General features: G+C 44.4%; 1 protein-coding gene across 1 annotated transcript; it reads left to right on the forward strand.

Moving 5' to 3' along the window:
* Nucleotides 1–2504: 2504 nt before the first annotated feature.
* CBLN1 (cerebellin 1 precursor) lies at nucleotides 2505–11036 on the forward strand. Its single transcript, XM_026675897.2, has 3 exons — nucleotides 2505–2863; nucleotides 3432–3551; nucleotides 9559–11036. The coding sequence occupies exons 1-3, from the start codon at nucleotides 2609–2611 to the stop codon at nucleotides 9754–9756; spliced, it is 573 nt and encodes a 190-aa protein (XP_026531682.1). The 5' UTR covers nucleotides 2505–2608; the 3' UTR covers nucleotides 9757–11036.
* Nucleotides 11037–13938: the final 2902 nt, after the last annotated feature.

Genomic DNA, 13938 nt, shown 5'->3' on the forward strand with positions numbered 1-13938 from the left:
AATTCTAGAACCAGAAAGTCATAGTTTTCAAATAATTATTGGCTTTTAAATGTTTTTTCTCTCAGCCGCAGAGAACAAGAGATCAAAAGATGAAGTTGTTTACTTTGGAGTTTCACAATGTAGAAGGATCAATTACAATGCTACTAAGTATCACTCCAAAGTAAACAAAATATACTTTGGCTGCTCCACCATGTTTGTTATAAGCAACTCTCAAAGTCTTTATACAAATTAATGTCAAGTCAAGAATGTAGAGATATGGCTATGATGACATCAAGAGACCCATGGCCCTCTTGAATATACTGATGAGTAGCAGAGTGCAAAATTGTGAATAAAGTTCAGTGTAAATGAGCTCACAACATTTCCAGAATTAATTTTCCTCCCCATCCTGCCCTGTATTTCTGTATGATTCAATTACATTAGGGTTAAACTCAAATCTGGGTTTACTTTATAGCTCCTTCTTCTGCATTTTGATATAGGAGTAAGGATGGATAAAATTTGATTATGCAACTGGCTGATTTTTTTTAAGGGATATTTCTGGCCATATTCAACACTCGACGGCTGAGATATCAGGTAAGGCTTCCACGAATGTACTAATAGCACAAATCTGGCTGCAATCCTTGAAATAGCCAGTTTGGACCAAGGAACACCTGTGTCCCTATCCATTTTTTTAAAAAATGCACAAGTGGCACTTGTACAATCTTTAACAATGATGTCACAACACCTGAAGTGATTGTTTTAGGATAGTTTCTAGTGATCACATCAGAGCATTCATATCTCTTGGCATCAATTCCTCAAGATTTAAGGAAGATCTCTCTCTCTCTTTCTCTCTCTTTGCATTATACAGAGCTGGCCGGGTTACCTCCAGTGAATTATATCATCCCATCCTTTACATTCCCTTTCCCCTTCCATGATCCATTCCTATGTCAGATCAGCCAGCTGGGGAAAGCAGCTGTGCCTCCAAAACTTTGGAAGCCAGGCTCAAAAAGTTGACCTCAGATCTGAACTTCAAGCTGCCTACAGGATGAAACACCCAAAACCATGAAAGCAAAACAGGTACCCTGATCGTATATTTGATTTTGGGAAGTGGGATTGACAGGCAGTCCTTCGCTCGGGGGATTAGGAGAGGTTGTCCTACTCCAGCACCTCCAGAAGGCGCAAGGTTCTTAAAGGTATCCAGAACTTTGGAGGGTGGCCTCTATGACTCATCCTCTCAAGGGATTCCCCCCCACACACACACACTTTCTATCACACCAGATCCAAAAGTGAACCTCTCAATTCCCTCCCCAGCTCAAAACTTTCAGCCCACTCCCACCTTCCCCCTTCATCCCCCTTCCTTCTCGCTCAGCTAAGTTACTCCTTCGAACTTGCCCGTCGTCGCGGAACCTCGGGGACGGTCTCCCCCTTCCTCCGCTACCCAGGCGACCGCCACCCCAAGTGTAGGATGCCGTTTCCTGAGCGCGCATCCCTTCTGCCTCCGCGCCAGCCGTCCAACAACCTAAAGAGGAAGCTGAGCGGGCTCCGATCCTTCCCAAAGGATGCCAGCGCAGCATCTCTCCACCCACCCCCAACCCGCCCTGTCCCCCAAAAAGCGCGCAGGGACCCGGACGGCTCGCTCAGGATCCCGCTCCTTTGCGGCTAAACCCCCACCCGCTCCTTACCTGCGACGGCTCCACGGAAGACCCTCCCCGCCCGGGCCGGGCCGGGCCGGCCGAGCCGCGAGCAGCCCCCTCTTCCCCTTGGGCCGGCGTGGGCGATGCGCGGCCGGGCGCCCCGATCGTCCGGCGCCACACCGCTGCGCCTTCTCGCTTCTCCTCCTCGCCACCTGCTCTCTCGACCACCTAATCGCAGGGTGCACCAAAAGCCTCCCCCACAACCCGTCGGGGAGAGGAGGGAGGGGGCGCGCCGGAGACGGACGGGGACCCCATTGGCTGGCCGCGAGCGCTCCGGCTGCCCATTGGGCGCGGGCGGGGGCCGGGGCGGGGCGGGGCCGGCGCTGAGGAAGGGCTGGGGTTGGCGGGGGAGAGGCAAGGTGGGGAGAGGCGCGCCGCGGCGGCTTTTGTGTGCTCGGTCGGGCGACGGGGAGCGGTCGGGCCAGAGCTGCGGCAGAGAGCCAGCCAAGCCAGCCGGGCGGGCGGGCGGGCGGGCGGGCGGGCAGGCAGCGAGCGCAGCCAAACAGGGAGGGCTAGTGGACGCCGTCGCAGGCGGCAGCGGAGGGGTCCCCGTCCCCGCACCCCTTCCTCGCTTTGCCCCTCTTGCTGACCCGGCTCGCTCGCTCGCAACTCCCCCGCTTTTCCCTGCGCCGCACTATGCATCGGAGCGCTCCGCTTGCGCCTTGTCGGGGGCCGCTGGCGCTGCGCTCCGCACCTCGAGGGGCGTCGCGGGCCCTGCTGGCGGACTAGAGGCGAGAGAGCCCGGGGCAGCGCAGGAGCCGAGCCCGGGAAGGGGCAGGGCAGGGCAGGGCAGAGGAAGCAGCGGGGGCTCAGCCAGCCCGCCCGCCCTCCCGCCCGCCCGTCCGTCCGTCCCTTCGGAGAAGCCCCGCCAGCCGCGGGACGAGCCAACAAGCCAAGGCGAAGGGAAGCAGCGCGGCGTTGGCGTTGGCGTTGCCACGATGCTGGCCCTGGAGCTGCTGAGCCTGGCTTGGCTGGCCGGCGTGGCGATGGGGCAGAACGAGACGGAGCCCATCATCCTGGAGGGCAAGTGCCTGGTGGTGTGTGACTCCAACCCGGCTTCCGATCCTACCGGCACGGCGCTGGGCATCTCGGTCCGGTCGGGCAGCGCCAAAGTGGCCTTCTCGGCCATCCGCAGCACCAACCACGAGCCGTCGGAGATGAGCAATCGCACCATGATCATTTACTTCGACCAGGTAGGGCCCCCCAAAAAAAACCCAGGAAGGGGGTATTTAAAGGGGGGGTCAGGGAAAGGGGGGCAAGTGGGGAGGAGGGTTTTACGGGGGTGGGAGAAGGGAGGGCGCACTTAGGCATAGAAGATGGAGATGCCTTCCTCCTCTTCTGCCACTTTCAGCCCCTACTTTCAGTTCTCCAGAAGACACCCCGATATTAGGGGGAGAACAGGTAGGGTAGTCAAGTCCTCAGCCACAAAGCCAGATGTCTCCCTCCAGTTGGGACTACAACACCTCTCCATCCCAAGCATCTGGATTTATGGACCTACCTTGGGGAGGAGCAGCCCTGAACCTGGCGAGGGTTACCTAACCCAGGTTTAGCATCTCTATGTTCAGGGAAGAGGGTGAAAAGGGAGATGTAAGAATGGAGTCTCACCTTCAGAGTGGACAGCAGAAGGAGAAGGAAAGAAGGCTGGATGGTTGCAGAGAAACGACCTTAAAGAAAAACTTTGATCTATACCTGGGCAATATTCCCCCTTTTCTCTCTTTCTTTACCCTCCCCATTCTCTGTTTTCTTCCCTCCGTCCCGTAGGTGCTGGTCAACATTGGGCTCAACTTCGACTCTGAACGCAGCACTTTCATCGCTCCCCGGAAGGGCATCTACAGCTTTAATTTCCACGTGGTCAAGGTGTACAACAGGCAGACTATCCAGGTGAGATTGCATGGCTTCTTCAACTGAGAACTTTTCCTTTTTTTTTTTTTTTTTTTGCCCTGGGTGGGAAAGCAGCTGCCTCCCCTAATTTATGCGAATGAATGAGAGGGACCAACTTTTTTCAACTCACCTGTGAGAAATTGACACCTTTGAATTAAGCTGTGTTTTGGAGTCAGCCTGCCTAGCTCCAGGACTGCACAATAAATGTTGAAGCTCTCTGCCAGGAGGAGTGTGTGTGTCTGTGCAGGCACACATTTTTGTATGTGTATTTTGATGTCGAGGCATAAGTGAGTGTGTGTGATATCCATCATCTGCTCAGTGCAGAAATCGCGTGCCAGGAACCATCCGGTAAAAGGTAGTTGCCAATTTCTCGATATGGAATACCCGTGTGTGTGTGTGTGTGTAGGAGTGTGTGTGTTGGGGTTGCTTTGCGGATTTTGAAATTCAGGTCTGTGTAAATCGGTGGAAATGGTTGCTGGGTTTTTCATTGCAGAATTATACTACATGGGCAAGATTTATGGGAGTAACGTGTATACAGATACAGATTTAGAGAGAGAGAGAGATAGATAGATAGATAGATAGATAGATAGATAGATAGATAGATAGATAGATAGATAGATAGATAGATAGATAGATAGATGATGGATGGATAGATGGATAGATAGATCTAAAGAGAGAGGTGAGAGAGAGGTGATGGATGGATGGATGGATGGATGGATGGATGGATGGATGGATGGATGGATGGATGGATGGACGGATGGACGGATGGACAGATGGACGGATGGATAGATAGATAGATATAAAGAGAGAGATGAGAGAGAGAGGTGATAGACAGACAGACAGACAGACAGACAGACAGACAGACAGACAGACAAACAGATGATAGAACAATATACACTCATACAGTATATTTTCTCATGTATCTGGCCAAGAATAATGCAAAAGTGAAGATAGTATGCTGGGCCCTGGAAGGCTGAAGTTTAATCCTGCTCTTGATTTTAAAGCTTTCTTGGAATCAGCTACTTTCATGCTTCAGCTCTTTACTGGCTGCAGTAAAAATGAAATGAATAATGAGCGATCCTATTATTTATCATCGTTTATAAATCTGTCCGGTTCCTCAGCTTGGTCTTTGTCTAGCTTCCGACCATTCTGGATCTGAAAACAGTTGCCAAAAGCTATCCTCCCTAAATTGAGCCTTTCTGATTTATAGAAAAAAATAGTCTCAGTGTTCTTCTGCTTTTTGTTTAAGGTCTTCATGTTTCCAGTATTTTGTGCTAAAATTCAGGCAGTTGCTTTTTTTAAAAAAGGCTTCCCCGTTTATAAAGTTGGATTTTCTTCCAAGAACACATCTTTAATAATGAGGGAGAATGTGCTCTCTTACTAATATACAGATCGTATCCATGCAGGGAAGCCAAATTTTTCTTTTCTTTTCTTTTCTTTTCTTTTCTTTTCTTTTCTATTCTTTTTTCTTTTCCTTTCTTTTTTTTCCCTTCCCTTCCCTTCCCTTCTCTTCTCTTCTCTTCTCTTCTCTTCTCTTCTCTTCTCTTCTCTTCTCTTCTCCTTAACATTCCTTTAAACTTTCTCCCAGAAAGAAATTAAGTGAGATGAAGTTGTATTCATAAAAAGCATAAAATATGTTACTACTGTAAATCCAGTATGTGGAATAAAAGGAGGGAGGTCATTTTTAAAGATAAGTGTGGACAAAACCATGAGCCCCAGTCAGGTCTACTTAGCAGTAAGTTGGATTAATTTCAATGATCTGAAATTCAGGTTTTATTTTCAAAATTATCTTGTATTGCAGAATACATAAACACATGCTCAGATTCTAGAGATAGAGAATGGTTGCCTGGCTGACGGAATTTCATCTTGGAGAAAAAGCACGTTTCCAATTGTGCAAACTGTGTTTAGTGCATCTGTCATTCAACAGTCACAATCCCATTTCTTGTCATTGATACATCCCTGGCTCTTTCATCCATTGTCTGCTGTCCTCGTTGGGGGAAAAGCATTGTGTTTAGACCTGTAGTTTGACTATTGTAAAAAGGAACAGAAACACCCCTTCTTGGGAGCTACTTTCTAACTCATGCTTGCTCTCTTTACGGACTCTCAGACAAATGACTGGGGAAAGCTTATCTTTTCGATGGAAACCATGTTTCATGAAGATGTTGGGTTGTTGTTTTTTTAGACCAACAGGAAATGCTGCAAAATACTATTTGAGTTTTTAAAAACTCTTTGCTAAGCAAAACAAACAAACACATGGAAGAGGGAAAAACATGTTAGTGAGTTTTTAAGTCTGGCTTGCGTCCAATGATCATTTTGCCAAGAAAGTTGGAACAGCCACCCGACAGAAGCTAAATCTCTCAGGCACAGAAGCAACGCTAGACTCCCCCAGAATTTGCTGATGGTAGAGTAGCATAAACAGCATATTCCCCAACCCTTCAGCTTTTTATAAGGAACGTTTGTCTGTATAATTGGGACCTAATTAAAAATTGTGTTCTTTGAAGTGAGAAAAGATCAGCAAGGCTGTGTTCACACAATCTGTAGAGTTCAATGCATAATATGCAAACCTGAACCAGCTCTAATCTGGGTTTTCTTGGGTTCTCACTTTGGTTTCTTCTTGGTTAGGTGAGATTAGCATTTTAAAAGAATTCAGCCTGATGAGTTAATTTATGTTTTAGTGTACCTTGTGTCCCTCCATGAGTTAATTCTATAACCAAGTGAAAGGGTTGTGAACATGTAAATTGGGATGGTTGGTGTGATAGTACCATCTAAAGAACCTCAACCAACACCTCCTAATCTAATCTAATCTAATCTAATCTAGTCTAGTCTAGTCTAGTCTAGTCTAGTCTAGTCTAATCTAGTCTAGTCTTCTATATCAATGGCTCCTAACCTTTGGGGTGCCAGGGACTGGTTCCATGGAGAAAGGTTTTTCCAGGGACCAGCGGGGGTGTGGTTTTGCACGCTGCCTCCATCCCACAGATGGGGCTTGGCTGGTTTGCGCGACCGGATTGCTGGCATGCCATGAACTGGTGCCAGTCCATGAAGCTGAGTTGGGGACCCCTGATCTGTACTAATCTAATCTAAGGTATGTGCCTCCCAATAACTCTGGAACTCCTTCTTTTCAACTACACCCCTCTATACACACACAATGGAAATTAAGCTATTTGGAATCTTGAACTATGGAGAATTTAGATTCACTGATTGTCTCCTGGTCATAGTGGGTCTTCCTGAATCTTTGAGATACAGCCTTTTTCTTTCTCTCTAAATTCTGAATTTGAAGGCGAAACTTCACACCTGAAAATGGACAGGTAAAATGTCTAGTCCTGCATAGGTTTGCTTAGAAATCATCCTGCTGAACTGAATGAGATTTAAGCCCAAGTGTGCAGCCAGGTTGCACCATAAATGACAATTTCTTTCTTTTGCTACACATAAGGGGCAAATGTATACATACTTCTTTAAGAACAGTGTTGAAGTCTGCTTTAGGAAGCCATAGCTCAGTTCTTCCAAAAAGGCTAGAGATTTCTACATCCAGGGCCAATTCCTTTTTCCTTTTATCGCAGTCTCCTTGATTGACTTAAATGCTAAAAACAGGGGGGAGGAATTGCCTTATTTAAATCTATCTATCTGTCTGTCTGTCTGTCTGTCTGTCTATCATCTATCTATCATCTATCTATCTCCATATCACTTGGCAATAGTGATTGTGGGTTTTATTAAACCTTCACCTACCTTTTGTTTATAATTAAAGGATTGTGCACATATGTGTAGAAAGATGGGGAGTAAATATTAAGGAAACACAGAGAGAATGACACAAGAAGAAGGAAAATTGCATTTATGGGAACTTTAATTACTGGCTGTGGCAGATTTTGCTCTAGAGCAGGGGTGTCCAACCTTGACAACTTTAAGACTTGTGGACTTCAACTCCCAGAATTCCTCAGCCAGCAAAGCTGGCTGAGGAATTCTGGGAGTTGAAGTCCACAAGTCTTAAAGTTGCCAAGGTTGGACACCCCTGCTTTAGAGGTATGGAAAGGGTTGAATTTCTAACATTCCTCACGAAGAACGCTGTCATCTTTGTTGGGACACATTTGCCTTGATCAAGATTTCAGCATTTTTGCTGGTCCACAAAAGAATAATTGTCCCCACGCCATGCCCTGGCCTCATAGACTATTCCTGTATCTCCCTTGTGTCACATTTAAAGATTTAGTATGGGACGAAGCACCCAGATTTCCTGAAAGAAAATGACCATCCTACCATACAGAGAGTAGGGGCTGTCTGTATTCCATGCTGGAATCTCAGCCGTGATCCACATGCATCAAATTTGAGGGGGTCAAATTTGAGCCCACTGCTCCTAGCACTTACATGACCTCATTATTTCTTCTTCTTCTAGAGATCCCTAAAACAATCGGATCTGTGTATTTTTTTTTTCTCTCTTCTTATTTGGTTGTCTATAACTTTATACAATGACGAGTTGAGAAGCTGGGGCTTTGAAAGATAATTACACTAGTGCTAAAGCCAAAAAATAAATAAATCCATAACTTTTGTTATTGCAAATAAATTTGATTTGGCAGCAGAAATAATGATAGATGGATAGATTAGATAGATGGATGGATGGATGGATGGATGGATGATAGATAGATAGATAGATAGATAGATAGATAGATAGATAGATAGATAGATAGAGATAGATAGATAGATAGATAGATAGATAGATAGATAGATAGATGATGGGTGGATGGGTGGATGGCTGGATAGCTAGATAAGAGAGAGAAATAGATGATAGATAGATAGATAGATAGATAGATAGATAGATAGATAGATAGATAAGAGAGAGAGATGATAGATAGATAGATAGATAGATAGATAGATAGATAGATAGATAGATAGATAGATGATAGATAGATAGATAGATAGATAGATAGATAGATGATAGATAGATAGATAGATAGATAGATAGATAGATAGATAGATAGATAGAGAGATAGAGATAGAGAGAGAGAGAGAGAGAGAGAGAGAGAGAGAGAGAGAGAAAGGGCAGGAAGGAGGGAGGGAGAAGAGATGATAGAGAAAAGAAGGAAAGGTCTGATATTCATTTCTAAAAACTACAGAGAGGGACACTTTGATACTGTCCAAAATCCCAAACCTCTTAAGCCACCTGTGCCTCTTCTTCTTACATTTCTTTCTTTCTTCTGCTGCTGCTGTTGAAGATCTTTATCCCGTGAGTTGACAGAACCCAGCAAAGTGCATCTTTCCATAGCACAAATTTAGGAAAGATAACAATGCAACTGTTTTTATTAAGATAATTGCTGGAAGAGTAGTCCTGGGCAGGTCTACCCACAGTTCCCCATGTCTGCGGCCCTACTACCTTTCAAACATGAGGAGGACTAGCTAATAACAATAACAATACAATACAAGAGCAAACAATAGATACAAACTCAAGGTTAATTGCACCAAACTTAATTGAAGGAAATACGACTTCAGCAACAGAGTGGTCAATGTCTGGAAAACTCTACCTGACTCTGTGGTTTCTTCACCAAACCCCAAAAACTTTAACCTTAGACTGTCTACTATTGACCTCACCCCTTTCCTAAGAGGTCTGTAGGGGTCCTGCATAAGTGCACCAATGTGCCTACCATCCCTGTCCTATTGTTTCTTTTATTTTTCTTATATGTATCCATGTATTCATAACTATGTTTTTACTTATACCTATTATCTTGTAAGCAATTGACAAACCAAATAAATAAAAATAAATAAAAAATAATGAGTCAATTGGTAGCAGGCTGTACTTCTATTCTTTCCTGTGCCCTGGCTGCAACATTCCTCATTGAAGGAGCAGCTAACAGTATGTCATGAAGACTCCGTGGGTGGAGGAAATCTCTTTTCCTGGATGCGTTGAGTTAAAAACATCCCCTCCCAGCTCCGTGCATGCCTACATCTGTTCGGTAAAGTCTTCCTTTGTTCCCCCTTTTCCTTTCATTGACGGGGAGGTGGGCTTGTCTTCTGTCTTTGCTTCCAGGTGAGCTTAATGCTGAACGGCTGGCCGGTAATTTCCGCCTTTGCTGGAGACCAAGATGTCACACGAGAAGCTGCCAGCAACGGGGTCTTGATCCAGATGGAGAAAGGAGACCGTGTCTATTTAAAACTGGAGCGAGGAAATTTGATGGGCGGCTGGAAGTATTCCACTTTCTCAGGATTTCTAGTTTTTCCTCTTTAAATGACTCACTGACTGAAGGAGGAGGAGGAGGAGGAGGAAGAGGCAGGGGACAATTCAGCCAGACATAAGCTTGAGAGTCACTTAACCGTTTCCAACCCCTGAATCAAAGGAACTTGGAAACTGCACTCACACCTGGATAAGACCCTATCGCAGAAGTTTAAAGCTCTGACTCTGAGGTTTTTGTGCTTGGAAGATCTCGATAACAAGACGGACAGCCGTCAGGGAGATGCTGGCGGTGGACATCCTTCAATAACGTCGCTCTCTTTTCTTTACAAGCAGTTTTAGCGTCCTCTACATTAATCTGGTGATGTTGTATCCATCATTTCCTCACTTTCAGTGTGTCTTTTGTATCTTTGCAACCTTCCCATTCCTCCAGGGTTTTGGTTTTGTTTTGTTTTGCTTTACATGACCCTTGTACAATGGATCTCGGCTTGTTTTTACCATTCTACCTATCTATCTATACCTATATCTATATCTATATATATATGTGTATATGTATACATATTTTTTAACTCTCTCCCTGAGTTTAACTTTAAAGAAAAAAAACAATATTTTTGAATATATGGTGCCATGGTAAGAAATGTCATGCAAATGAGTGCTAGCAAGCAGACAAGAATACACACACACAAACACATACACACACATGCATATATACACACGCATGTATTTATGTATGTATGTCACTATAATGTAGGTAGATACATGAACTAGCCTGCCCTATTGCTATGGAAATTGGAACGAATGCGAAGTTTTCCAACTGCTTGATGGTTGGTTCTTTCTCCCTCTAGTCAACATGTGGCTCAGCTACAGAAAATAGACTAAACTTTTCCTAGTTCACCTCAAAAGACAAATTGTGACTATTGACCATTTAACCTCTTTGAATGGCCTTTTCATTTCATCATTTCCCCTCCCTCTCTTACATCAAAAACCTGGCCCGGTTAATGCAACCGTAGCCAAACCTAGAAAGAAATAAGAAAAAAAATACAAGAAAGAAATTGCAACAGGCAACAACAATAAATGAATACGTAAGCAGGATGCCACCGTGTGCGTTGGGTGTGCAGAGGCCCCAGCCCACGATTCCATCTCTGACAAATTCCAGTTTCTTGGAAAGACTGAATGAAACAAAAGTTCAAGGACTCCCAGTGTAAAGACTTCCGTTTAACTGTATTTGATCTCTGGCTTTGTTCTGTCTCTCTTCCCATTATTTTATGTGCTGTTTTTCAAGAATGGGAGAGGAGGGAATGGGTGGTGATGAGTCAATTGGTCAATATTAGAGACTGTATTTTCAATTTGCAAACATTGCTGGGCTGATTAAGTCCTGAAGTGGGGGGAAGACCCCTTTTTTCCTTTAAGCGGACACAGGTGACAAATTTTCCCTCTGTATCCTGTATTATAGCATATAATCTCTCCGTCAAAACCCCTTTTCTACAGCTGTCTTATTAAAATAATAAAAGAACAAGGAAACCCCTTCCGCGATAGACCTAAAATGCTAGTGTTCATTAATTGCTAGTATTATTTTTGTTTAAAGTATCTCAAAGATGTAAATGCTATAATTTTTGCAGCCCTCTAGAGAAAATAACTACTTTTATGATCAAGGTGCAGTTAAGATAAACACTTTGGATTGTATTCGAATCATAATGTGAAGTTAAAAAAAAACCTGGTGGAATAAATAAATAAACCGACCTCTTGGAGGAGAGGGGAAGAGACGGAGAAATAAATAGACCTGAATCTCCTTCCTACTGTACTGTTCTGTTTTTGTTGCCTGAGCCCTCAAGATGGAATTATTCCTCGATAAATCAAACTAATCATCGGACGTGAACTGCCAATGTCTATTTGCAGCCATGACATGGGCAATGGCTGCTATATAGTTAAAACAGGATGGGTTTTTCTATCTTTTCTCCCCTCCCTTGCTCAAGAAGCCCTGGGTTCCAAGAACAAATTTAATTAGCTCCTAAGAGGGCAGTTAATTCTAGCTTAATAAGCAATGTTATTCTTTTTATGTTTGCTGTCACCCTCCCTTTTGTTAGGGTGAAGAAGTGTCTTTGTTAATAGCTCCCTTCGCAAACAGACTTGAGAATGGGAAGTGGGTGTGTGGCTGACAAGCCAGTTCTTCTGAGAAATCTTTGTGTGGATGAGAACTACGGACAAATAACCGTGACAGCTGTGTCTCCCTGCTGAAATGTGTTTGGTTCTATGTGAGTCTTTGCATTTTGCCCGCTCCTGAATGGCTTCCGGTAGTGTGTGCAGCTTGGGCAGGTTGATTGTCTGCTCAGCTCATTTCTGGCACTTCGAAGAATTCAGGCCACGAGTGATGTTCCTTCTCAGTGGGTATCTTCTCCTGGTGTTACCTAGTTGTGGTCATGAAACGTCTTGCAACAAAAACCACCAAGCTCAGAGAGCACCATGGACCCTTCATTTCAACCCTGAGCTACAAATATTTTCCTTTCTTGGTCTCCTTCATCCAGTGTCTTGACGGGTTTGGGTGTCAACCTTACCATTTGGAAGCCTTCCCAAACTGAGGAGCAGAATTTTAAGCTGGTTGGGAGAGTTGGTCCATTTCCTCTCCACGAGAAGATAAATGCTGTAATTCAAGTTCATGATTCGAAGAATGATGCTCATTGTGCCTCCTGACCTGAGTTCTTAGACAATTTACTGGATCTTAGTAGGAAAAGTAAAGCATTAAGCATGATTATAAAGTCGTCTTTTTCAGGGTTACTGCAGTAACATGCAAGCAATGTTATTTAGACTTAAATGCTACTTTAGATGATGCCACATGATGGTAATGATGATGTTTGCTTTATGAATAATTTGTTCTTAAGCCTGTATCTGAAATAGTTGGGTGAACCCTGTGATCAAGAAAAGAGGAGATGTAGGTTCTCCCTATAGGTCCACTTATTTTCCAAAGCACTAGAGGGCAGGACAAGAAACAATGGATGGAAAGTAATCAAGGAGAGAAGCAACCTAAAACTAAGGAGAAATGCACTAACAGTGTGGACAATTAACCAGTGGAACAGCTTGCCACAAGAGGTTGTGGGTGGTCCATCACTGGAGGTTTTTAAGAAGAGACTGGATAGCCACTTGTCTGGAATGATGTAGGGTTTCCTGCCTGAGCAAGGAGTTGGACTATAAGACCTCCGAGGTCTCTTCCAGCTCTATTCTATTCTAATTCCCCACCCGCAAATATTCCTCACTACTTGAATTGCTAATTCCTACCACAATTGTATTTATTTGTTCTAACATGAGACTGCACAGATTATAACAGCAGTTAAACTTTTCAGCCCCTTAACATACGAAAGATGGCTCAGTTTTGAGTAATACAGGACAGGCTCAAAGCTAGGAGTGCATGTTTAGAAAAGATCATAGTTACACTGTTTCTTTTCTACACACTGGGCATACCCACTGCTTTGTCTTTTGAAGTTTGTTGAGAGGGTTCAAAACCTTCTCCTATGCAGTGCAAGCAAGGACTCTGAGAATCTCATCCACATTGTATACAATGGTCTAAGCCAGGGTGTCCAACCTTGGCAACTTTAAGACTTGTGGACTTCAACTCCCAGAATTCCTCAGCCAGCAAAGCTGAGGAATTCTGGGAGCTGAAGTCCACAAGTCTTAAAGTGGCCAAGGTTGGACACCCCTGGTCTAAGCCATTGACTAGGTTGTCTATTGTTGCATGAAAAGGATGGGCATTAACAAAGCTGTAACAAACTTTTATTCAGCAATAACAAAGAATTAAATTTGTACTAGATGAGGGGGGGGGGGCAGGTGTTTGCACCATATATAAACTCACAGACTCATCAGCCATAATTTAGCTTAATGCAACGGTGCAAACTCGGCCATTTATCACTCGGGGTGTTGTAGGAGTCTAGTAAATTGGATTGATAACACACAGCGCACACCAAACACGACACCTCCGCAGAGACATGGAGATATAATAACTGTGCCTACCTCTATTGATTAATAGCTGGATGATCAAAAGTGAAACATCAAAACAAAAAAATAGATATTATGAATTCCCTCCTACTGTCCAGCTTTCTTAGCATTCTTGAAAGCAGAATCCACCAAAGTTTCCGTCTTTGTGGACTGGTGTGAAGGGGAGGGAGAGATGGTTTTGCGTGAGTGGCCGGCCCATTTCTGCAGCCTGGTGGCAAACTCCTCAGGTCAGACCCACAGTTTGGGGGTGGGGGG

This window comes from Notechis scutatus, chromosome 9 (genome assembly GCF_049901735.1).
Source record: "Notechis scutatus isolate UNSWTSFEM ecotype Mainland chromosome 9, rNotScu1.2, whole genome shotgun sequence".
Classification (NCBI taxonomy): domain Eukaryota; kingdom Metazoa; phylum Chordata; class Lepidosauria; order Squamata; family Elapidae; genus Notechis; species Notechis scutatus.